Source organism: Malurus melanocephalus, unplaced genomic scaffold, assembly GCF_030028575.1.
Source record: "Malurus melanocephalus ecotype Western Australia unplaced genomic scaffold, MMel_1.1 scaffold_402, whole genome shotgun sequence".
Lineage (NCBI taxonomy): Eukaryota > Metazoa > Chordata > Aves > Passeriformes > Maluridae > Malurus > Malurus melanocephalus.
This window is the reverse complement of record NW_026623634.1, coordinates 541903-567645: the sequence shown is the minus strand read 5'-3', so window position 1 is coordinate 567645 and position 25743 is coordinate 541903. Positions and strand designations below refer to the sequence as shown.

The 25743-nt window shown below is 46.3% G+C and overlaps 1 protein-coding gene across 1 annotated transcript; it reads left to right on the top strand.

Moving 5' to 3' along the window:
- Positions 1–146: 146 nt before the first annotated feature.
- SNX5 (sorting nexin 5) lies at positions 147–15363 on the top strand. The gene is made up of 13 exons (XM_057379340.1): positions 147–229; positions 7254–7358; positions 7842–7952; positions 8513–8634; positions 8951–9074; positions 9716–9811; positions 10670–10775; positions 10858–10933; positions 11761–11800; positions 11904–11990; positions 13063–13222; positions 13931–14016; positions 14750–15363. The coding sequence occupies exons 1-13, from the start codon at positions 197–199 to the stop codon at positions 14795–14797; spliced, it is 1194 nt and encodes a 397-aa protein (XP_057235323.1). The 5' UTR covers positions 147–196; the 3' UTR covers positions 14798–15363.
- Positions 15364–25743: the final 10380 nt, after the last annotated feature.

Sequence of the window (25743 nt, the reverse complement as noted above, 5' to 3'; positions counted from 1 at the left end):
TTTAAATACAAGATAAAAAAGTAAAGCCTTGTGGTGCCATCTTGAATAAAGGCAAGCGGCGCTCTGCCCTCACCAAAGATGGCGGGTGCCCCTCGGGGGGTGTGGCGGCGGCGGCTCCGCCCGGGTTATATGAGGAGGAGGTGGCGGGGAGGAGGAGAAAGAGAAAGGTGGAGGGTGGTTGTCTGTTCCCGGAGACATGGCTCTGCTCCGCGGGGACGCGCAGGACAAGGTGAGGGCGGTGGTTCTGGCTGGGGCGGGCGGGGAGGGCGCAGCCGAGCTGGCCCCGCGGCATGAGAGGGAGCTCCCTGCTCCCTCTGCCCCCGGCGGCGCTGGGACACTGACAGGTTTTTAATTTTTGCTCACTTTAACGTTTGTTTTTTAAATATTAGTTGCCCCAGTCCTCGAGCCTTTGTCGCAGCGAGATCTCCTGAGGGCGGGGGGTCAGGGTGCCCCGGGTGAGCGTGGGGAGCAGCCCCTGAAGGGAGAGGTGCCCAGGGAAAGATAAGGGCGTGGGGAGAGTGGGAAGGAGGAGGAGGAGGAGGAGGGAAGGGCTGTGCAGCTGCCGTGAGGTGGGAGCAGGGTGATAACCGGGGCCCTGGAGCTGCGGGAGCGGGGCCTGGCAGGTGATGCAGGATCTGCTCCTCAGGACCTGTCCCTGGGCGCTGCTGCTGGAGGGCTGGAGGCGATTGTGCTGCAGGGGCTTAAACTTGTTCTTCCTCCGTGGGGCAGCTGCCCTGTGTGTCTGTGGCCGGCCTTCCTGGTTGTGTGCTYTGGGTTAATTAGGCTGTCAGCTGTCACTTCACCTGCGGTGCCCCTTTCCCTGGGTTGTCACATCRGCAGCTCTCTTGGCTTTCCTTTCTCTGGAGTATGGCTGAAGCTTTAAGTGCCAGGGAGCCTCATGTCCTCCCTTTAAAGCAGCACAGGGTGTTTCTTAAGGTTAAGGCTCTCAACTTTTCAGAGGAAATGGAAGTTAAATGCTGAAACAGGAACTTTGTGACTTTATGTAGTGTAGACTGTGATTGGAATTATTTCTCTTACTGGATGAACTGCCTGGCTTAACCTACCTAAACTCCCTRGTTTAATAACTACCCTCAGCACACCTTGAACAGAAGGAAGGCAGCCCTGTAAGAGTCAGCAAGCTGCCTATTTGCCTTTCATATTGTCACATCTGAATGTGGTTTTGCATTGTGACTAAGCTTCACTGGCAGGAAGATGACTTTGTTTTAAGCTGTTAGATGTGCTGAAAGTCTCCTCAGTCTGTGTTTTCTCCAGCTTTTTTGGAGCATGTATATTAGCTGACTTCAGGGCTAGAGAGAAATACATCAGTCTTTATTAACTCCYTCTGGATAATTTCCTTTTCTCTGCTTATTTTCCATATGAATCTTGCTTTGAAGCAATTCTGAGTCAGTAGGACTGGCAAAAGTTTGTAGAAGCATTTTCTAGTAGCTTGTTTTAAGCTGTGAGCTGGTCAGTGCTTTAACAACTCTTTTCTGCTGCATGTGAAACTCTTTGTATTAAAGTGTCTCTCCTTAGAGAACATTGAGGGTGAGCCTGTATAGGCCTGCAGGTGGGGAATGGAGGGGAAGGTCAAATATCAACTCTCTTGCAGCAATTGGTAACTTTGGAATATTTATGCGCCTTTSTAACTCAGCAGTCAGGAATATTGGGGGAAGGGGAAAATGTTCTCATGGTAGAGGCTGGAGTAGCTTTAAACCCTGATGCTCAGTGGACAAAGATTAGTTTGTTTTAGGTTGTAGGGCTGTCTTGGGATTCCAGCAGCAGGGGGAGGATAGAAATGCTCCTATCTTGTCTGTTCCTGTTTAGGCAAAGAAACAGCAACATGGAACCAGTGTGTGACCAGTAGATAAAACCTATGCCTGTAAAGGAAACTTCATTAGGTATTAACTTGAATAGGAGCTGCTGTTAAGTATAAACTAAAAAGTGACCCTGAGGTGGCAAAGCAGGAGAGGATCAGGATGTGTAGGAAGAGGAAGGGAGGGTAAGATAAGGGTGATTTGAAGTGCAGTGGAAAATAAGGTGTGATCTCTCATGGGGGAGGAAAAGGCACTTCAGAATTTGAAGAGAGTAGTGGGACTTCTGAGCTMAGCTTGAGTAAATACCTTCATATTTTTTAATATCAGTGACTTCACGGTGTTTTAAAGCTTCAGTCTGCAGTTAAAATGTTCTGGATCAAAATACTGAGTGTGTATTGTAGCCCCTTTTTCTCATAGCAATCACTGGAAGACAAAATGTTGTGTCATGGCCTGGGACTTGCTGTTACCACTCATAAATGGTGATTTTCTGCTGGACAAATTCTCCTGCATGTTCTGGAAGGAATGAGGCCATACTGGATCTTGCCTATGCTTTGCAAAAAAAAAAAAAAAACAAAAAAACAAACAAACAAACAAAAAAAAAACAAAACCCCAAAAAAACCCTGCTTCTGAATGCTGCTGGGCCTGAAATCAAAAAAAAAAAAAAAACAACAAACCAAAAAAAAAAACCCTGCTTCTGAATGCTGCTGGGCCTGAAATCAAGTGGGGAGGTGAGCTGCTAGCAAGGTGACAGCTCCTGGATAGGATAATGTACTCTCAAGGACATGCAGCCTCCACAAAGCTGGCCCAGCAGTTTGGGCTGATGGAAGGTGAACCTGCTGTATTCCTGAGATTCCCTGCCACCAGCTCCAGCCTCACTGTGGGGGGTCAGTAAAGCATTCTCGTGGATGCTGACTGTGGCTTGGGGGTTTGCTGCTGTTGCAGTTTCCATTTGAGCTGGGCCAGGAGTGCTCAGCCMCAGGCTCTGCTCTGCAGGCACACAGGGGGCTTGACCCCTGGAATTGAGAAAGCAGTGTCTTGGGTGGAGGTGTCCTGTGTGCTGCTGGGTGGAACAGGGGTGAGCCAGCAAGGATTTTGCTTGGAATGCAGATCCTTGAATGCTTGTAGTGTCCTTCCCTCTGTCAGGAGGCGTGTGACCTGCAGGTTTCTGCAGAGAGTGATGCAGAGATCCCTCTGGCAGGAGAGGGCCAGTTTATTGCACAGCCAGAGGCAACAGGTRCTCTGGGCCTTCTGTTTCCTTGGCAAGCACTGCACTTGCTGAGGAATGCCATTTCAGTGTGACTACACTGAGCTGTTATTCCCTCTTTATCAGTGTTTCAAGCAAAATAATTAAACCTTTGCATCACCAGAGTTCTCCAGTCCAAAGTCACAAATTTGGGGAAGCATTTTCCATGGCGTAAGTAAGCACTTGTTCAATTTTCTTGGTTGTATGTAAACAGACCACCTAAGGACTGTTTGGCTTAATGTGACAGTGATAATAGCAAACCTGCCACAAAGGCTGCAAAATCCAAACTTCACATGCCTGCAGTGTACTTTCAGATGTCCTTTTTGTAGCCTGATTTAAAGGAAACTTATGCTGCTTGTGCTGAATATGACTAAAATGTAGTTCCAGCAACTAATGCTGCTAATRTCTGCAGGCCAGATCCTCTGCTGGTTAACTCCTGGGAGTCGAAACAAGGCCCTCTGGAATGAGGGCTCTGTATAAACTGCCAAAAAACACCATGATTTTTTAGTGTTCTCTGGAGAGCACCTAAACAGCTTTAATTAGAAAGCCTGCTGTGTAAAAGGTAATGGATTCTAGCTAGTGGCAGATGTAATTACTACTGAAGTCTTGTTTGTGGGCTGTTGCTTGAATGACAGCARGGAGGTGATCAGTAGGGGGAGAAGGTTTTTATAAGGTAGCTGACACTAAGAAGAAAGCTTTGACATGTGAGACCTTGTGGAGGGGCTCTTTGCTCCTTCCAAGAGCATGGCTATGTGAAAACCCCCTGGATTAATGTGTCTTTGAGAACAAATGCATATTTGAACAAGCAGTCAGAAGTTGTTGCTTGTAGTTGCTTGCAGCGGCAGATTCTTTTGTTAGAATGCAGAAGTGGCACCGAGTCATCCAGAGCTGCTGCTAAAACTGCAAAGGGTGGAACTTCAAAAGCAGCGGCTCAGGCCTCTCACCAGAGCTAAGAGACTTCAATGGTTGAGGGTATTTCCCTCTACTGAGTGCCTGCAAGCATCGAGATGTGTTTGCATTTGGGTGAGGCCTGATCAGAAATTTGATGTCTGTCAGGCAGAAGCTTGGGTAGCTGGTGGTTGTCACAGCATTGAAGTTAAGGGATGCAATTTTTCTTTTTTCCCCTAGCATCTCTAACAAATAGAAAACAAGCAAGTGCTCTAAAATTCTACCTGGATTGGSCACAGTAATGATCTCTGCTCTTTCCTTGGGCTTCTAGATCAGGTGTTTATCTCTATGTCCTAAATAGCACCCTAATATCTATTTTTAATCTTCTGGTCCTGAAACCTAGAAATGCTAGCCAATATGATATCTGTGCTATTGTGAAGGGCTCTGCTTTGTCTTGTTCTAATTTCCAGGTTGGACAGGTGGACCAGTATCTGTACCAAACAGGGAGTAGTTTTGCTTGAATCCTCAAGAAACCCCAGGAATCCTGAAACAAGTCACTGACAAATCCCGAGTGTAGAAGTGGGAGGTGTCAGAGAAGCTGTAACAGTTTCTGTAGTCATTGCGAGCCAGAAGCTGCTTTTGGGAAAGAGAAATGAGAGTTGAAAGTGAGAGTACTGTGCTGGCTTTGGGTGAGTGTTTCAGTTTGCAGCCCTACCCAGCTGTTTCCCCTCTGTGTGTCCTCTATCTGGGCGTGTGCTACAAGTACGGAATAATCCCTTCCCAGCTGCTGAGCTTGGATTATATCCCCTCGAGGGTATGGAGTGACAGATTGTTTGTTTTCTGGTAACTGGGACAGGGGAACTTCAGTTCTGTTGTCCCACTGCTTGGAGTCGAGGGAGGAAGCAGTGACATCCTAGCAMATGCCTCTGGATGGGAAGTTGCTGCCAGACATGGTAGGCCAGAGAATTAAGATGGAGTGACCTGGGAAGGTCTTGGGTTGGGTACCTGTGGTAGTTAAAAGAGCAAGCCTGGGGCCTGGAGATGGAAGCTTAATTCCTTTGCTCTGCACAGCTTATGTGGCCATAAGCAGGTTGGTCCTCATTCCTGCATGTAGGATGGGTGTAGGAGAGATGGAGGCATGGAAAGTGCTATGTGGAGCTGCTGGTGCTGCAGAGCAGGTGCTGGTGTTGTTCAGGGGTTGGTGTGAGACATCTGCCATGGGTGCTCACTGAATCGATGCTTTACAGAGCTGTGCTGACAGGAGTGGGGCTTCCTGCTTCCCATTCAGGGGACAAATGCTGCTCCAGCACTTTTTGTCAGGAAACAAAGCACTCCCTCCTCCTGAAGTCAGACAGCATGAATGTTCCCTTTGTAGTTCTGAGCCATGATTGTGTAATCCTGAATGTCTCTGGCCTGGAGTTAGGAGYCCACAGTGACCTTCACAGGACCGGAGCAGATCAGGGGTCTTACAATCCGTGGTTTCATCTGGCTCCAGGTTCTATTTGCAGTTTGTGCAGAGTGCCTGTGACATGTTTAACTGCTTTAATGTGACCAAGCAGCATCACTTTGTTCATGCTTGTCTGTCAGTTGTGTAGACAACTAGGCATGGAGGGGTGTGCAGACAGCATATAATCATGGGTTACTTTCTSCACAAGACTTCATAAGGAAGTTCACAAATTCAGGACTGTCTGATTTGTGTAATCCTTTCCTTAGTTTAGCTGAGAGGAAAYGGTTTCCTTTGGCTTATCATGCTTTCCAGACTCAGCAGTTCATATTGTTAGCACTGCTGATCCTGTTTGGATGGCAAATAGAAGCAGGATGTAAAACACTGGGGTCTGCATCTTAGTGCTCTGGCTGGGAAATGGGAAACACCAACCAATTTGCCTTTCATTTGGCATCAGTGAGCTGTGCTCCCAGTGAAGCTAATGCCTGACTGGTGGCCTTCTGCCTGTCCTTCCTGCAGTGCCTGAGTGGGGCAGATCCTGCCCAAGCCCGTGTCAATGACCTCTGAACCATGCACCTCTGTGCTGGTTGGCCTGTGCCTTCCTAGCAAGGGCCAGGATTGCCTKCCTATATGGGAATATCATAGTCTGWSCTAAGTGGTGTCTGGGGGGAAGTGAGTGCTGTTGGAATTCCCATAGAGTTTGGAGTCCCCCCGTGTCATTTTGTGTGTGAGCAGTGCCTGGAACTGCTAGGAACTGTGTTCCAAGGCAGGCTCTCTAAGTGTGCTTGTTGCCAAGGTAAAGGTTTAGAAATCTTTTGTCCTTTCCATCCTCTGGGAAGCTATGTTCTGCATGCAAGGTCATTCCATAGTCATTAGGCTTGAAAAGTATTATCCCTTACCTACCTCCTTTTAATTCTAATAGCAAAGGCAGAGCAGATGAAGTGTTTTTAGCATGGCTGGAGGGTGCAGTGGCTGGGTATCCCTCACTTATGCACAACAGTCTGACTGTAGGGAAGGGCAGTGGCAGGAGCAAATGCTCCCTGGCCTGGCAGCTGTGTCCTCTGCAGGCAGCCASAGAGACTTGTCACACACCAGATCTGGGCTGCAGATGGCCAGCCTAGGGGGAGGAAGCTTCCAAAAGATTCACCTTAAAACAGGTAACCTGTCCATAGTTCTTAAGCAGCTTTACAGAGGCTCGAGGCAGCACTGAGCCATCTGTGATATGACAGGACTGCTCAGATCCTGGCACCATTTGCTTGTGGGCTTGGGTGCTGAAACTTTGTGCATACAGTAGAAGTAGGATCAGGCTCGTGTCTGATGTGGTCTGTGCTGCAGAGTGGTAAAATATCAGTCCTGGTGCAGTTTTCTAGCGTTCTTTTCTGAGAAGGCCTTCAGAACTGTCTCCAGGGGATTATCTCAGCATTCCTTCTGGCTCTGATGGTCACTCTTCAGCAAACTTTCTGTGTTGGGACCTTGATCTCTGGTAGTTTCTCCCTTAAGAAGAAAATAATGATTTGTTAGGTGCAGCACTCAAGGGAGGACCTCTTAGAAGACAGTTTTCATATGTAAACTGAGGATCTTCAACTGAGAAAGCTGTTCTACTGCTCTTTAGAAGTTCAAGTATGCTTKAAATGGTGTTCTGGGTCTCWGTYGTTGGAATGAATGAAGAAATTAGCYCCCAAAGGGAGATYCTGRCTCMTTTTAAGGYACTTTAWATCACTGGGAGAGCAATTCTGGTCATATGTRYTGTTCCTGAAGGCAGTGGTGTCATGCAGAGARGTTCTTGTTGACAGYTGRTAACCAGTCAGCTTCACTGAACCTACATGATGCTTGATCAAGGATTATTCTATGAATTCTTTTGCAGGTGAGGTCTGTATCTGTAGATCTGAATGTTGATCCTTCTCTCCAAATTGACATCCCTGATGCCCTCAGCGAAAAGGACAGAGTGAAATTCACTGTGCACACTAAGGTAAAGTCATGGGCAAAAAGAGGTTTTGCAAGTAATAGATGTATGTGCAGTACACATACCTGTGAAGATGGGTTTGGCAATGAAGGAAATCTAATTAGGTGGAGATTTTCCACTTAAAGGTGGCCTGAGCGTGTGTATATATATGCAGAAAGTTCAGATTTCATAGGATTTGAACTCTTTCAACTGAGACAAGTAGCTGATGACTGGGTTGGCTTTGCTAAGGAATCCTAACTAGACACCAGAAGGCTGGGGGTAGGAAGTGAGCTACTGTGAAATGTCAMAAAACAAACTGCATTAATGCTGTTCTACAACAGCACTTTTTTTTTTCTAACAGTCTCCTTAGTGTTGAATAAGTGCCAGCTCAGCTAAAAGGGAGTGGGCAAGGCTCTTACTAAGCAGAATAGCTTCCTTTGGAAATGGACAGAACTGTTTCTAAAAGCACTGATTTACAAAACAGTAGGGCTTCTATATATTCTCTTCCAGACTACACTGCCAGCTTTTCAAAGCCCTGAGTTTTCAGTTACAAGGCAGCACGAAGACTTTGTGTGGTTACATGATACACTCACTGAAACGGAAGAGTATGCAGGACTCATCGTAAGTACTTCCTAAAAAATGTGATTATAACTAAAAAACTATAGCAATCTAAAGTGCTTACTACTAATGGCATGAAGTGTGTTTTACCAGTGTTACTGGTGTTCTGTGACTCAGGTGTTCCCTATGCTTCCTGTTGCCTTCATTCCTAAACAACTTGAGTGGTGKGGCACTTACTTTAACTTGCTGTATAGCTTGGAGCAGCAAAAGATGCTTTGACAGTCCTTGACTCAGTGGTGGTATTAATATCTGCCTGAAGATATTCACGAAGGCACAATGAAATAATCTATTAAATATGGTCTTTCCTTCCTATCATGATTCATTTTAGGGGATGGCTGGCTGTGGGGTGGGTTACAGAAGCTGTTTCTATGGGTTGGTTTCCCTCCTGGGGCAGGGATAACACAAACTAGGCACCCAGATGTCACCATGTCTCTAGAATTCTTTGGTCATGACTCTTTGCCATGCTTTCCCATGACCAGGCAAGTCTCCTCCCAGAGAAGGCTAGAAGTAATCTTGGAAAACTTCATTTGCTAATATCTGTGACKAACCAATTCCTTGCCTAGATACCTCCAGCACCTTCAAAGCCTGACTTTGATGGTCCCAGAGAGAAGATGCAGAAGCTGGGGGAAGGAGAAGTGTCTATGACAAAAGAAGAGTTTGCCAAAATGAAGCAAGAGCTGGAAGCGTAAGTACAATGAGTCTACTGCCAAAAGCTGCATTTGGAGAAGCCTTCTGGGAGAGCAACTYGTTTGGTGATAACTGATCTTGAGTGTGACTGTTTTGAAGGGTGTCTTGAAAATCCTGRAGCTGGGGAGTTGCCAGAAGTTTCTTTTGAGCTGGAAAACTTCCTAGCTGAAGAGATTGAAAGTAGCTTCMCTGTCATGAGCTGGCTATTTCAGAAGCCTGCAGTTGAATGTTTTCATGGGATAAACTTAAAGCCATTCTTTGTATATTGAAGGAGGCAGTACAAGAGAGGTTCTCAGGCTGTTGTTTCCTTGCAGTGAATACCTCGCTGTCTTCAAGAAGACKGTCTCATCACATGAGATCTTCCTGCAGCGGATCGCTTCTCATCCCGTGCTCAGCAAAGATCGCAACTTCCATGTTTTCCTGGAGTATGACCAGGATGTAAGACCTTTCTTTCCTTGTTTCTCTTTCCAAACTGTTAGGAGTGCTGTTGTTTATGCTGGGCACWGTCAGAATRTTCWGTGGGTCTATGTGCAGCATCAGCARGTAGATATTGCAAGTATTTCTGTGAGATGACTGAAGGATGAAAGCCTGACCTTTAGACCTTTCTTTGCTATAAATCTCAGTATTTCTAAATCCTTGCCAAATTGGTCAGGAAGGCAATCTTGCATGTCTTTATTTTGGGAAACATGTATGGCTCAGGCGTACTTGTGCTGCATTGTGTGGTCCTAAAATGGAGGAATGGAGGTGTATTAAGCTCAGTCCTGCATCTGTTTTGTCACATTTAATTGAGTGATAGGTGCTGACCTAAGATATGTGAGGAGAAACTGAGGTGTTTCTGGGAATGGGAAAAATCTGTGGCACAGAAGACCTGAACTACTTGTAGCCAAACCATTTGTTACCTGTTCCATTTTTATATGRGTATATTATGGAGGGCTTGGAAACCATCCTGCTAGGTGGTTTCAGGTAACCACCTGGGCTAGGTATAAAGGATGTTACTACATTGCAAGTGTCAAAACAGTCACTTTTTTTTCCCTCTTGCTGGATATAACTTTAAAGTTGCTTTGGCCTTTCTGTTGCAGCTGAGTGTTCGGAGGAAAAACACTAAAGAGATGTTTGGTGGCTTTTTAAAAAGTGTAGTAAAGAGTGCTGATGAGGTTCTCTTCTCTGGAGTCAAGGTAAGGTTCTTGCTTTATCTCTTACCCTAATCTTGATTGTTTCTTGTTTCCTCCTCCAGGGAAATTACTTGTGTCTGCTTCAGGCTTGCTGTRCATGAAGCTCAGTTACTGATGTGAAACTGCCTTGTTACTGCTGTCCCAGCTTGAGGAGAGTAGCCTGTATTAATTGTGACTTCTGTAGAAATGAGACATTGAAGCTTTAGGCTGTTAAATCCCAGTGTATAATTAAAGTTCCTGAATGCAGAAGAGTTGCCTTAATACCTGATGCCAGTAGGGAAGAAGGAATTGTGCTTTCAGGAAATGTGCTTGTTGCTTTTGTCCACTTCAGAGTTCTGAACAGAGATGATTTATGGGTTTCTGCTTAGACCAGACAATATGAAATACCAAAGACTCCTGTAACTGATGTAGCTCCAGCTTTTGTCTCCTGTTGCCATGGTAGCCCTTCCCAACAGGCTTGCTGTGCTTCCCACAGTGTCACAAAACTAGTACAATGTGGATCATGTTTGGTGTGGATGTGAAAGAGCTTGTACACTGCTCATTCCTTAGCTACAGTCTTGCAGCAGGCCTAGGAAAGAGAATTCCAGCTGCTSATAGTCCTGAGGGCTGTGCCATCCCAACTTACTGCTTCAGGCAACCTGCATCAGTATTTGAGTGTCCACTTCACCATAGTGAGAAAGAAACTTGCTGGGAGGCTTGGTTTGTCAGACCCTTGGCTCATATCTTGTCTTGARCAGCTTTTCAGTAGGGATTGATGGGCTTAATGCTCAGGCCCAGGCTATGGTTGTTTCTTTGGCCCTTCCCAAAATAAAGAACTTACATTCTGCAGTAACTGACTTAACAGGTCATATTCTTTTTCAGGAAGTAGAAGATTTTTTTGAGCAAGAGAAGACTTTTCTTGTGAACTACTACAACAGAATCAAGGATGCATGTGCAAAAGCAGATAAGATGACAAGATCTCATAAAAGTGAATCTTTTCAAAGCCCTTTCGAAAGATCATGCAGAAATCATGCTGATTTCAGCCTGAAAACCTTGTCTTGTTCTTGCAGATGTTGCAGATGACTATATTTATACTTCAGCTTGTTTGAACAGCCTGGCATTGGAAGAGCCTACAGTTATCAAAAAGTAAGCAATMCTGACTGTTCATAAACACATCCTGACTCTGGGAATACCAGTGTTTTTTTAATGTAAAATCCAGAGGATTGAGTCATGGGTGGTTTGAGTTTCTTGAATTGCAAGTGGCATTAAAACTTTTCTTCCTCTGGCACTCCTTATGTGGCAGACCTAAAGCTATCCATTGCACCTAACTCTTWGCTAGTTGATCTCTTGCCAGTTGTAGCCTAGAGCTGACTTGTGCTGGTCATCCAGACTCTTTCTAAACAGAAATCTCCTTGATTCTCTTCAGGTCACAAACTGCTAGAGACTCTTGAACAAAGGGTTTATGCATGTGTGTTCTAATGTGCTGTTAAAATACTATCTCCTGGACCTTTGCACTTCCAGAATAGTAGGGGATTTTTAAGCTGGGGAAACAGAGTCACCTCTTTTCAGGTGACTTCTTCCACCTTTCAACTTTGCTATCACCTTACCAAGACAGAGTGTATAAACAGAGTGTATAGCTGAATAAACAAGTTAACTCATCCATTTTGGATAGCAGTAGGGAAATTCTCCACAAGACCTTTATGCTCTGGAGATCAGCATTGTTACATTTAATGGTGTTTTAGCTCTCAGCTGTCCTGGTCTGGTAGGCTGCAATCCAGCACACTGAACCTTTTGTCCAGGTCTTTGCCTAAATGAGTCTTTTTTGAGSCCTTGTGTGGATCTCTATACAGCAGTAAACTCCAGCCTTCAGCTTTYTGGTTTCCTGCCAATTGATCCTGGCATTTATCAGACTTAAGTATCTCAAACTTACTCAAAGTAAGTTTTAAAAAATGCCTATTTTTTTTCCTCACTAGGTACTTGTTGAAAGTTGCAGAGCTCTTTGAGAAACTCAGGGTAAGAGAAGCTTTGCTGGGGGCAGGAGGGGGAGAGGAATCTCTGACTCTGGATGTTGCTGTTTTCTGTTACACACAAACTGACTTTTTTTTTTTTTCTGCAGAAGGTAGAGAGTAGAGTTTCATCTGATGAAGACTTGAAGCTCTCTGAACTGCTGAGATACTATATGCTCAATATAGAAGCTGCTAAGGTGAGAGCAGTTTTCTTTTTGAAACCTTCGTTCTGTTATGGGCAGCATGACTCACTCATRGTATTCTTTGTGCTTTAAGAAGACAGAAAAATGGACCCTTGTTTTGCCTAAGAAACCTGACACACTTAAACCACAGCAGAATATAGAGGCTGTATATTAGCTAGCTGGAGCCCAGCCACTTACAGAAGACCTTAGACCAATTTTTCTTTGGCATGTAAAGTGGAAGAAGTCTTTAAATTTCTGTAAGTTAGAGCAAACTGAATTTAAGTCTGCAGCAGTGTTCTTTCCTGTCTCCTGCCTGAGTACTCATGGACTTGTCAATAAAATCAGTGATGACTAATTAGCCATTGGGATTGACTTCAGGATCTTTCGAGTACCTTAGCACAAATACATGGTAACATGTGAAGAGTCTGGACTTCCAGGAAGGYTTTGGTAGATTGATGTGACTGCAAAAGCCTTGCTGGCAACTCTTTTTGAATCACAACTTGATTTGACAGGGGATGACTATGCTGAAAAAAAAGATCTAGGTAGAACCTAATGGGCCTCTTCATCTAATGTCTTACCTGAAATGTCAGGTGCCCCAGAACATCCACTACAGCCTTCCCCAGTGGGGTGTGCTGCTATTGAGACATCACAACTATACTCCAGCTAGACTAGAAAGGGATTGGCTCAGAGACCTCTACTACTACTCATGTGTAGGTTAGACAGTGCTTCAGTCAAACTGCCAGATCTCCAACAAATTAAATGTCTGCTGGAAGCAGACTGAGGGAATTCAGAAAGTGCTTTTCCTTCTCAGTGGAGGGATCCACCTTGCAGCAGGATAAACTGCTCTAAGGGAAGAAACAATGCCTATAGCAGCTCTTAGACTTCCTTCACTAAGGCATAACTGGCTGTCCTGAAAATGTAGTGCTGCACTGTGAAAAGCTGCCAAGAACAGGCTCTAACAGCTTGTTGGAAAAAGCAGAATCTGGTGCTGAAAGAAGTGAAACCTCCTGCTGCTAAGGTARTTGTAACCTCAGTTTGGGAAGTAGTCCTGCTAAGGCTCTGGTGTGCTGTTTCTGTCCTCATCCAGGATCTTCTGTACAGGCGAACCAGGGCTCTTGTTGACTATGAGAACTCAAACAAAGCTCTAGACAAAGCCAGACTAAAGAGCAAGGACGTCAGGCTGGCTGAGGCACATCAACAGGATTGCTGTCAGAAGTTTGAAAAGATTTCAGAGTCTGCAAAACAAGGTAAAACAGCCTTTGTGGTACTTATTCATAAAGGAGAACTTAATGCAGTGGAGRTCTCCATCTGACCTTCAGCTGCTGAAGGCTCCTGAACAAGTAGTCTGGACATGCCAAGGACAGTATAGATGCCTGTAAAAGCAATGCAGTTAAACATTTAAAAAAATTCTCTGTTAGCAGAGCAGTGTCAGTACTACACCAACCTTATTTATAAGGCCTTAGTATTTGCTTTCTKCACTGAACTCTTGTACTCAGCCTGAAGGTAACTACTGGGGCTTCTGATCTCAGTCAGAACAGTGCAAACAGGCTTTTGCTCTGTCCCAGTACAGCTGAGTGCCTTATACAGAGTTTCAAACACTGGTTCTTAGTAGAAGGGTGTATATATATATATATTTGGACAATGTAAAGCAGAGGAAATGCTGCCACTTCTTTAGTGTGTCTGACTTTTAAATGTTCTGTGTTTTCACAGAGCATGTRTGGATGTTTTATTCCAGCTGTCTTCCTACAAAGCTTTTCTGTCCAAGGCTTCTTGTGTGTCACGTGGTGATTGTATCTCTGTCTACAMACACCAAGACTGACTCTTGCACCTTTTTGTGATCAAATACTGTAATTAGAGCTGCACAACAGAACTCCTGAAACATGAGGGGCATTACTGAAACTTGTCACATATTCTRTATCGCTCTTACCTTTGKTTTTTTTTTTGGTTCTTTACAGAACTGGTGAGCTTCAAACAGAAGAGAATAGCAGCATTCCGCAAAAACTTAATTGAAATGGCAGAACTGGAAATAAAACATGCAAAGGTGTGTTCTCTTTGGAATTTAACAGGCATGAGTTGAGAGAAGTGAGTGTTGTGTAACTGGGAGGATTTGCTGKGTCACCTGACTTCCATCAGGCAGCCTCATCTGTGGGGTTTGACCCCTGCTGTGTCCAGAGGCTGCTGCTGCTTCCAGTGCTCCTCAGTGCTGTGACAAGAGCACATCCTGCAGCTTGTGATCAGGTGTCAACCCATGTCCCTTGGCTTGGCAGTGGAGGGGACACTGGCTTTGTGGCAGCCTCTGCCAAGCTTTGCTAAGCAGGCTTGAAGGGTCTGTCAATGTAGAGAACAAAGTAGGAAGGGGTTACTGCATCCTCAGCTCCTTTTGAAGAAGGAAAGTCTAATGTCCCACTCCTTGAGAGTACTGGACTTTACCACAGGCAGCTACTGAAGTGCTGAACTGCAATGGGGCACAAAGGCCTTGACAACACTGCTCCGTTTGGCCCACTCTGAAAGCTTCCTGTTGTCTGTCACTCCTCTCCTTWCCACAAACTGAGTCATGGCTGCAGGCCTGCAGGAAGAGGCAGATTGCAGACTGTGAGATGTGTTCTTGGCTCTTTACTGCTTGAATGCTTGCCTTTACAATRGAACATCTTTAGCACTGGCACAGGCTACAAAATCCTGTGTCTGACCCACTATTTGGGATGCTATTTCTTTGTGAAAAGCAGGATTTGAATGATCAGCTGTACTAACCTGAACCTAATTCTCTTCTTTTGCAGAACAATGTATCTCTTCTGCAGAGCTGTATTGACTTGTTCAAGAACTAAAGGAGTCTTACTCTGAAAATGTGACAAAAGCATCAATTGCACTCAATGGCCAGGGGGAACTTATTGGTTTGATTTCAWTAGCTTAAAATAAATATTGTCACTGAGATTGTTTGACTAATACTTAAATATGTTGATAGTGATACATTGACTTTATTGGTATAAATGGGAGCTGAATTGTATATGAATTGTCTGGATGTAGCTAACATCCTGTTGGCTGATAACTCAAAATGAGTCAAAYGTAAGAAATGAATTTGCTGTTGACTGACTTCATCTAGCAGAAAAGTTTACTAAGAATTCCTTTTTTGTGGGATCATAATCTGTCTCTTCATGGCCCTGATGTATTTGAAACTTGCAAGTGAGAGTGACTTAAGGGTAATAATTTTATAAAGTAAATATCTTAGCATTCCACTTCCCAGACAGATTTCTACTACGATATATTTTGAATTTCTATGACAATACATTCACTATTTGTACACTTGGGCAACGCAGCAAATAAAGATGTCTGACACAAAAAGCTGTTGTATGGCAAGATTTTGTGTGGGATGTAAAGTGACAAAGAGGCTTCAGACACAGAGCTATCACAAATTGCTCATCACCTGGAGCGCTCTTCAGAGCACTAGAGAGAAATATCTGACTCAAGAGATTGTTCTTGGAATGGGTGTTGGAATTAAAAGTGTGGACTTCAAGTGGCTGCCTGCAATTTTTACTTTCAATATGCTGCACATACAGCATGGTAAAGKAGTTTTTCACCTCCTGCTAGCAACAAGAGGCTGTTTAAATCTTCAGGGCTTATGGGAGCTGAGGTCTAGACTGTCTCCTGTAARGTATAAACCTCCTGAAGCTTTGCATGACCAGCTGGGCTCCCAGTGCCCTGCCTGAGGTGGCTCATCCCATAACCCCCAAGGCCATCGCTGGACAGTTTACTATCAGCTGGCACCCATGGATATAGGTCAGTGAGTCACATCCTCCTACAGGCAACTTTTTGGGTAAGATGAGTGTCTGAGCGTGCTTCTTTTTGTGTGACTAAACTTCTAATCATGCTCAAAGTAGGCTCTGTGGCTGTGCTCTGGGCAGACTGCCTGAAGCAGCCTCAACCAGAGAAGCTTTGAGAATGGGCAGCTCAGTGGCAGTTTCTAAGGGTTTACTTTCCTGTGACCTACTGCTTTTTTTTTCTTAGTACTCCGTGAAAACTGAACAGCTTTTACCAGCCACACCATCCTGCAGTAGAGCTGAAAAATATCTGAACTCCTTTTATTTTTATTTGACAGGAATAGTTTCAACTTGTGATTGTTTTCCAAAAGCCCTGCCACTAGCAATGTGTCTAAAGCTAAATGTGACACCCTTTTTCTGTTTCAAATACCCTTTCAGGGCTTTCCCATGAGATGTTTGCTTTTGTGTRGTTGGCACTCTAAATTCTTGACATACCTTACTCCAAGTCAAGATACTAACGTGGACAGATTAAAAGTATGTWAAACACTTTGAGTGGCTGTAATTACAGCTTTACACTGATGTTGCAGGTTCTGTAGGTGCAGTTAATTTATAATAACTCTAAGTTAGCAGTCTCTGCCGCTGCTGCTGTTGCTTWGGAAGAAGCTGCTGTGTGTCAGCTGCTGCCAGCAGAGTGCGTTGCAGTCAGCGTCACTCTGGTGACTCGGAAAATAAGCCACAGCACAGCAAATTTTTCTGGAGGCCAGTGGGTGGCAGGCTGCAACAGCCCCTGGTAACCTGCTCCCACGTTTCCTCTCAGACTAAGTTGTGGTGAAGTCCTGAAAAGGCTGCTGCATCCCCCACTTTCTTACCTGGGACTGGACAGATGTTGATATAGAAGAAAAATAAGCTGTGTATGTAGGCAGCCTGCTCATAAGGAAGAAACGACGGAAAAATTCCTTTAATGCATAGTGTAATAGTGTAATATCACTGGACCTCACTTTTCTTACAACAGGATCTTGAATAAAGCCTTAGCAGAGTAAAGATCAGCTTGGGTAAATCAGTGTGATAAAGCATGGTACCATCAACATTAAAATAACTTTTTTAGAAATATTGCTCAGACTTAATTTAAAAGACTGGTTAGGGTGGATGAGAGCAGAGTTTCATAGATGTCCCAAACAAGGATTGACTAATGTACATTTACTGATCCCATCTGTAAAGCAGTTTGACTTTACAAGCTTGTTCTTCTAGTTTATGGGTTGGAAATTGGCTTTTGAGAACAAKCCTTATCACTGTGAAGAGCCACACAGGGAAGATGTGAGTTCTTCTCCCCCATTTGAATGAGCTCAGAGGAAAATCTACTGTTCAGTCAAATTTACTGAGGCTTGTTAAACACCCAGGGGCAGAAAAAGTGCAGATGGGAACCAACCTGATCATGTAAGAGAGGCTCAAAAACTTGTCCTGTTGTACAGGACCATGATTCCTGGTGGTGCAATAAAACGTGTTTGTGGCCATAGAAAAGCAATGATTAAAGATCAAATGTGCTTTGAGAAGGAGCAGGTGTGCCCTGATGTGTGCAGTAGTCGTGATTCTAGGAAGACACATCGCTGATGCTGAGGCTGGTAAACAAAACAGAGAACATTTTGTCTGCCTRTGTGATACTTAAAGCCTGGAAGAGCCCTGTGCTCTTTATGCTGRTTGTTGCTGTGCTTCCCACAGTGATTCTGCACCTAGGACTGGCTTTATAAGCCTGAAACTCTGCTAAAACCCTGGCCTGACTCGGGACAGAAATTTGTCTGCCATCCAAATTATCCTGGGGTGATTACTGATGTTTGAATTAGAGATTCACATAACTAGTTGTTGGGGGGAGTCCTTTGTTTTTGCTTCTAATGTGCTCTTAATTTATTCTACTTTTCTTCATTCCATCCTGTTTCTTCTGGATTGCTCTGTAGGAGAGCTCTGATCTGAGGCCCAGCCTCGYGCTGTGCTTCCGATAGCAAATGTGAATTTCTCAAAACATGGGTTTGGAAGGTTTTCTCAGCAGGTATTAAATTTCTGACTTGCCATCTCTTTSAACAGATTGGGAGAAGCTGCTTGTTTGTGCTGTGAAGCAGAACTCTGCYGAGTTCCTGTTCTTAGATGGAGTTTTCAATTCTTCCCTGCTCCCCCAGCACYGGCTGCTATGGTTGAGAGCACAGCTAAGAGCGATTTCAGTTTGTGCTCCTGAGCACCTGCGTCACTGCTGGGTGACAGTGGAATATCTGAAATGGATTTGAAATGGTCCATGGGTGGATCACTGCTCACCAGTGAGTGGGTGATCCATTTAATCCCTCAGATTGTTKCTTGCCTCCAGGTTTGGTCCTGCAGCTCACCGTTTACCAAAAATTGTGTTTCATCTGCTATCAAAATGTTGCTCAGTGGCYGAGTCCTGGTGTGGGCTCAGCCTTGCTCACTGTTTACTTTTAATATTACAAAGCCAATGAGGAGGCCCAGCTGATAGCAGAGTCCAGCTCAGCTGGGTTTTCRTGCTTGCATGCTAAAAATAATCCCWGCTAGGAGTGCTCTGTAACTTCAACAGGCAAGCAGGAGCAGTGCTTGTTTCACAGAGCAGGGAATTCAGGTAGTGTGTGGAAAAGGYGACCTGCCTGTGGTTCCATGAGGGGCTTTTGTCAGAGCCAGGATTTAACTTCAATCTGGAATTCCACTCCAGGGCTCCTGCTGCCTTAATCAGCTGCTCTTGGAGGTGGTTGAACGAGCACTGCTGGATTTGAGTTTGGCTGTCCCTTGGCYGTGCTTTGCTGCTCTTCTGTGCAGATGTGGCAGCTGCCAATGTCACCGTTCTGCCTTGGCTCCAGTGCAGTGAAACATTGCAGTCGGTTTAGGTGACTTTTAGTGCTCTCCTCTGTGGGTCTGTCGGACTTGGCAGTAGAATTGCAAGCTCGCTTTGTGCAAGAGAGGCTGCTGCAGTCCTGGGCAGGTAGAAATGCACTGTGAGAGCTCCTGTGCCGGTGCTTTGGCTTCTTGTCAGYGCTCAAAAAGTCAAGAGCAGTGGATTGTGTGCTCTTATTGCTTGCAGTACTTTAATCTCTTTTAGGTGAGACTGTCAAAGTCTTCCCTATCAGTTAAGGGATTCTCACTCCTTTTTTGCTCCTTGTGTTTAATGTTGCTTTGCTTTACTCAAAAACTTTCCTATGCCTGTGTGGGGAAAATGCCCCTAAGAGTCTGACTCACTGATATAAAACAAGACTAAAAAAGAACGTTAAGGTTCCTTCTTAATGCTAGTCTACTGCCTGCTTTGGAAACAATGTCCTGCTTTATGATGTCTGGTTTAGTTAGGATCAAGTTTATTCTGTTTCCTTGCTAAGGAATTTTAAAAGAAAAAAGTAGAAAGAAGAAAGCCCGACTCTGAATAGCACAGGTTTGGATTGCACCTGTGGCTCAGCCCAGAAATGTACCTCAGGTTTAGTATAATTTAGTCARAGGCTTCCAGCTCTTTCTTAAACTGCTCCTCCTTGAAGGCCTTGCTGCATAAAACCTCTTATAAAGCATAAGAGGTTAATGAGAAATGTTCTAGTACAGTAAAATTTGAGACAGCAATGGATGTATTTTCATCATGACCTCACTGTCACTGAAAGGGGAAGGCCTCGCTTCCCCTCCTGCTTTGTTCTTACTGCATCCCTTGGGCTGGTCCTGATGTTGGTGTGGCCTCAGGCCAGGCTGATGTAACTCACTCAAATGGCACRAGAGGGGCCAAAACAAAACAGAGGCTTTTTGCCAAGCTGGTGCTGGATCTGTGTCCCTGGAGCTGAGGAGGCTCAGACCTGAGTGAGGGCAACTCAGGGGGCTGGAGGGGACACGCTGTGGTTTGGAACTGTTGGACCAACACTTGCAGGAAAGAGTGGCAGAGTTACTTCTAAACCTATGATGGGAAGATCTGAGTCATCAAAGTCATGCATGGCAGGGGCTGTCTTTGAACTGGGAATTTGCTGGGAAAAGCAAAAACCTTGTCCTTTGGAAGGTGCACAGACAGCCCTTGCTGGGAGCTGCTGGTGGTTGATGATTCTTCAGATGGATTTGTGTCCCCAGTGCTTGAGAAACTCGCCCTGCATGGGCAGCCCTGGAGATTCACCCCCACTGGGAGAGTGGGCTGGGACTGTGGGCATGGAAAACATCAGCAAGTTAAARGTAGGAGCTAACAGGCAGTGCCACTTTAAAATTTCTCATTCTGCTCTGGAGATTATTGGCACAGGCTCCTTCAGTAAATGCAAAGTGGTTGCCATGGAGGACAGGAAATCCCTCGTCTGCACAGAGAAAGAAAACATTGGAAACTGTCCTACTGTAAAGCACAGCTGCCTCTGTGCCGGGAGAGGGGTGCCTGCTTCCACCGAGTGTTTTCCAAAGGTCTCTGGTTTTGTCTGCACATCTTTGCACATATTTGCTCTGTTTCTTAGTGGCTGCTTGTGCGTTTAGGAAGAGCTGGACAAAGGAAGTGGGAGCAGCCGGTTAGGACTAGTTTTAAGTGCCCTGATTAATGTGAGAAGCAGGAGGGATTTTCACTTGGAAGCAGGATACGTAGCAAACTTTCAGTGTGTGGCTCTCCGTTTAATTCTGCAGCTCCTCTCGTTCCCGTTTCCCTCCGCCTTCCCTCCTGCCCTTTTCCTCGCTCAGACCTCTTGGAGCAGCAGCTGAGCTCCGTGCTGAGCTGGCTCTGGAATCTTTAACAGATCCTGGCTGCTGTTGCAGGAGGTGGGAACAGCAGTCTGGGCCATGTGTGCAGATCCAGCAGCCATCTGTTCCTGCAAATACCCAGATGTTTGGAGCTGGCCTGTCCTCATGAGATGGGTGAGAGGGGAGACTCGAGGAAGATTTCCAGGACCTGTTGGTGCCATCTTTCCACTGCAGGCTCTGTGAGAGGATGCCTTTCCCTCAGGAGCTGAGACCCACAAGCCGTGGGGAGTTAAATAACTTTGTCAAGCCATCACTGTTAATTAACATCATCAAGGTGCACAAACCAGGCTGAGCTGCCTGGTTGCTGCTAACCCATCAGCAGGGCTGTCATTCTTCCCCGTGTTCTGCTTCCAAGGCCAGATGGGCAGGTTAGCACTGAGGTACAGCAGTGATTATTGATCACCCTGGTTCAGGAATTTCCATTCCTMCAGAGCTGTTTAGTGCAGGTCTGGTTCTGTCCCAGTGCTGTCCCCTCCGTCCACACCACACCAGTCCCAAACTGGTTTTGGGACAAAGAGAAAGCCTTGTCTGACTTGCTGAGCTTTAGCTTTTGCCTGGCAATGTTTCCTGACCCAAGTTTTTCAGCTGGTGCTCACAAAGCTGGACTTGTGTCAAGGCTCCAGAGGATGTTCCTGCAAGGAGACCACGGTGTTCTGGGAGATGTTCTGGCTGGAGAGGAAGGGAGCCGTGCTCATCACCTTGTCATTGTACACCAGGCACCGCTTTCAACACCATGTGTTCAATCAGCAGCAACGTCTCTGGGGATCCCTCTTGGGACTGCTCATGGGRACCTTGTGGGTGAATTGAAGGCACCTTTGGCACCCAGTGTGATGGGAACGACATCCAAATCCCAGAACTCTCCTGTATCCTTCCTGAAGCTGCTCCAGGATTTCCCTTGCAGCTGTTCCCGGCCTTGCCGCAGTGCAGAACGCTCAAACACCCTCTTGCTCTKCTCCTTCTCACGTCGGAGGGAGAATTGTGGCGTCACCTGGCACGGCTGTGTTGACTCACATCAGCACCAGGCTGATTTACACCAGCACGGCTCCCTGGCTGTGTTTGCCCAGCCCTGGCTATGGCAGCTTGTGACGTCTGTGTGTGGCCAGCACGAGGCCACCTGAGCCGTGCCTTCCTTTTATGACTGACCACAAAGGGCCACCTCCTCCTCTCCCCACCAGCCCTCCCTAGGTATATTTGCACAAGTCGAGTCCCACCCTCTGTGCTGCTTTATTTTTCCATCCATGGCTGGGAATCCTGTGTGCTKTAGGTGCCTTCACCTTGCTGGGATGGGGTTCCTCTTCCCTGATGTGAGGCTGGGCTTTTTAGGCTTTACATCTGTTGCAGAGAGCCTGCTCCACCCTGGGCATGGCACTCTGGGGCTGGACTGGCACAGTTTGGCCCATTGCTGCAGGATTTCTTTAGGGCTCCCTGATTCTCAGAGCCTTTCTAGTCCTTTGGCCAGGAAAATGTGCAAGATGACACGGAAACCACTCACTGATGAAAAAGAAAACCCCTGCCTGTCCCTCAGATGTGTGCAGAAGGAGGAATTAAAGGCAATAAATGAAAACAGATATGGTCTAAAAGGAGGAATTGAAGGCAATAAATGAAAACAGAGATGGTCTTGCCCATCTTCAATTTGGTTGTCAATGACAACCATTCTGGAAACTGTGTATTGCACGGAACCAGTTCTTTTAATTTTCTAGAGGGCCAGGCCATCCTTTTGTTAGAAGAAGGGGCTAAAGAACTTGGCTCAGGGATGAAAAAAATCTCTCACATTAGACTTTGGGACAGCAGCTTCTTCCTTTGTGGCAAGGATTGGCAAAAAGGTCATCCAAAGCCTGGTGTTCTGCAGGAGACAATGCCAGAGGAGCACCTGGGTGCTGTGCATGGCTCAGGGAAAATACAAGCGGGGAAAATGTGAGATTTTTCTGCTGTCCTTGGGACTGTGCACGCAATTTTTGCATGTTCGAGTGAAATGGCAAACTGGGTGTGCTCTGGAGGGAAAAACACGACGCTTGGCTGAAAAGCTTTCCTCAGGCAGCTTAGGGGACATCCTGGAGGCATAGAAAGGGACCAATTCTTTTAAAAGCACAACAGAGAGGAGGAAGTGGGATCTCTGAGTGCACGTCCTGCCCTCTGTCTGCCCCACTGTGGGCACATCCTGTGCCTACCAAAGCCACAAGATAAGGCAGCCTGGGAAGGAGACTTGTTTTCTGGGTGAGTGGCCGAGCTCTGAGTGAAATGACACAATCCTCATCAGAGGTGTCCCAATCTCAGCTTCCTGAGCCCTCTGAACCTTTGGGGCTCTTTGGGCCACAGAGCTGGACCAGAGAAAACAGCTGCATTCCCTTGGCCTGGAATTGTAGGGATGGYTCCAGGAAAGAGCTGGAATGCTGCAGTGAACAGATTGAAGGAAGGAAACCCGAGGGGAGAGGCAGTGTCACCCTCAACACTGGGGTAAATCAAGGATCCCCTGGCTGCAGGAATAACGTGTCTTAAGTGCTTTCTCCAAGCACTGAGGTGAATCCCTCCACATCCGTGGTGTTTGCTCAGGAGGAGTGTCCCTGTGCTCCATCGGTCCCCAGATGGAGGACGAGCTGTTTGCTCGGTGCAAGCAGAGGGTAAAGAAGACCTTTGCTCTGTCCTGAACCTCCCTCTGGGCTTCACCATTCCTTGCATCCCTCCTGTGCCTCCTGCAGGATGTGTTCCTGCCATGGGGRGTGTTTTTGCCGTGAGTGATGGAGCCCAGAAATCGGATCCATGAAAGCAACATCACCTGGTTTCCTGGAGCCAGTGAGAACAGGGGTTGGGGAAATAATTTAGCGTTTTCAGTGAGGTGCATGAGGCTGGGGCACAAACTGCAGAAAGGGGAGGGTGATGAGATGTGAAAGGACACCACATCAGGCAGGAGAGGGTTTTTTTCATGTGTGTTTCCATACTCTGGGATCCTGCTGTAAATTTGGGAGGAAATTGCTCTTTCACTGAGGGAAGGCTGGGTGAAATCCTCCCTGCTGGGAGGCATCAGAGGCAGGCTGTGCTTCCCTGGCAAGTGCAACTTGCTTTCCAGCCTCAGGAGAAGGAGAAACCTTCAGGAGAAGGAGAAAGAGATGGCCTTGTGCTTTGGGTGGCTGCAAAGCTCAGACCAAAGAGGAATCTGTAAATGAGCCTGCAAAAACTGGGATGAGAGAAAATCCACCCTTCGGTCTGCAATGGGAGAACCTTGTGTATCACTAGGTTTGGTATATTAATGGGATTGTTCTCCCACTTCAGCCATACTCAGATCACCATGCGAGCATTAAAATAAATGCTTTGAAATCAGTCCAAGAAAATGATGTTTCTGTCTGTATCTGGGATTTGCCCAGCAGGCACGGGCCCACAGGTACCCTGGCASCTCCGTGGCAGCCACAAGCACAATGCCTGGCACAGCTCCCTCCCTCACCTGCTCTGTAAATATTTGCATCCTTCCCTGGTCAATCAACAGCCTGGCATTTGCACAGGGGGAAGGCACCAGATATTGGAGGAATTAATTTTCTGCACAGCCCAGTCCGTGGGACGAAAGGTTCTCAGTGAGGCAATGGGATAAYGAAGCAGAGGGGGCAGCAATGATTCCTTCTGCCATGCAGTGATGCCAAGGGGTGCCAGCAGAGTTCCTGTGGGGATTTTTGGAGCACTGAGCCCATCCAGCATTTGCCTGCACAACAGGAGGGGCTTTAGGCTTGAAGTACCAGGGTTTGCAGGCAGCTGCAAAGAATGGGGCCCTTCCCAATGTCTAATCTCTCATCTCCTGGTGCTTTCCCGAGTCAGCCAGCCCTGCTGGTTACAGATTTACGGGTTTTCTGTGGCCTCATGGGCAGGCAGCCCCTGCCAGCCCCTCAGAACCACGATCCCACGGGATCAGGGACGTTCCCAGTGCCACAGGAGGGTTTCTGCTGCCATGTGGGGTAAAGGAAAGTTCTGGGGCTCTGATTTGGGGCTCAGCAGCCTTAACTTCTTGGGGCCCTTGCTTGGCTCAAGTTTCTGCCTGAGCATCACCCTTCCATGTGCATGGACCCAGCAGCATTATTGTGCATCCACGGCACAAGGGATGGGATTTCCTGCCCAGCCTTGCCCCATCAGGGACTGTGTGGTGGATTGGATCAGGAATCTGCTCCAGAGTAAAACCCTCTTCCCTCCTGATGGGTCCTTCATCATCCTCACAAATCCCTGACGTCCCTTGTTCCACCATCCCAAAAAAGATCATTTTCATTTGATCATTTCCAAACCGTCCTGGTGTCCTGATCCCACTCAGAGGTGACAGAAGGGAAAAAGATGAGGAGATAAAGCAGGCACACTGCAATTTGTTATCCCAATTCCTTCATCTCTGAACTGCTGCAATCACCACAGAAGATGCATAATTCACCTTTTAGGGCACATCTCCACGGCAGCTGGGGTTTGTGGGTTGCTGACACCGCAATGTCAGGCAGGTGGAAAAAAGGGAAGCACCCTGGGTATTCATGCACTGCTCACCTCTGCTAGACAAGATTTCATCTCCAGCCTTTTTCCTGATGTTGTTCAGGAACACCCACCCTGCCCGTGCCCAAACACAAGAAGATTTTTGGGAAACATTTGCCAAATGGTTATTTTTGCAGCAACACCGGCTTAACTCCTTGCCTTACTTTTTATCCTCACACTTTTTTGTGTGAAACCAGGAGTAAATCAGAAAAGAAATGAGTGTGGACGGTGCACCAGAAGGAGCCTGACATTGTTCCACTTTTTGACTGTGTTGTTGGGGGGCTGTTTGCCCTGCTTAGAGGGGTGTAGCCCTGTCCCAGAGTCAGAATCTCCCTGTTTTGACCCAGGGTGCCCTGGGGAGAGGCGAGGAGTCAGCCGATGTTTTTAGTGGTGAGTGTCTGCCTCCTCCACTTGCCTGTTCTCACACAGTGCATTCCCACTTCCTCAGGAAGTTCTCACACTTCTGAGTGTGGTAGAAGTTTCATTCATGGCTTTTCTGGGTTGAAAGGAGGGATACAGCTCTTGCAGAAATGTCACTTTTTTTTTTTTTTTTCTTCTTGGTGCAGAACATCTGATGGCTCTGTCCTGACAAGCCACGCTCTGCCCATATTTTTTGCCTGTCTCAGGTCACTAGAAGGAGGACTTCTTAGAGCATTTTTTTCTTTAAAATCTCTCAATTTGTCACCTTCCTTGTGGGTTCAGCTCAGAAGGAAGGAAGGGAGGAAGGGAGGAAGGGAGGAAGGGAGGAAGGAAGGAAGGAAGGAAGGAAGGAAGGAAGGAAGGAAGGAAGGAAGGAAGGAAGG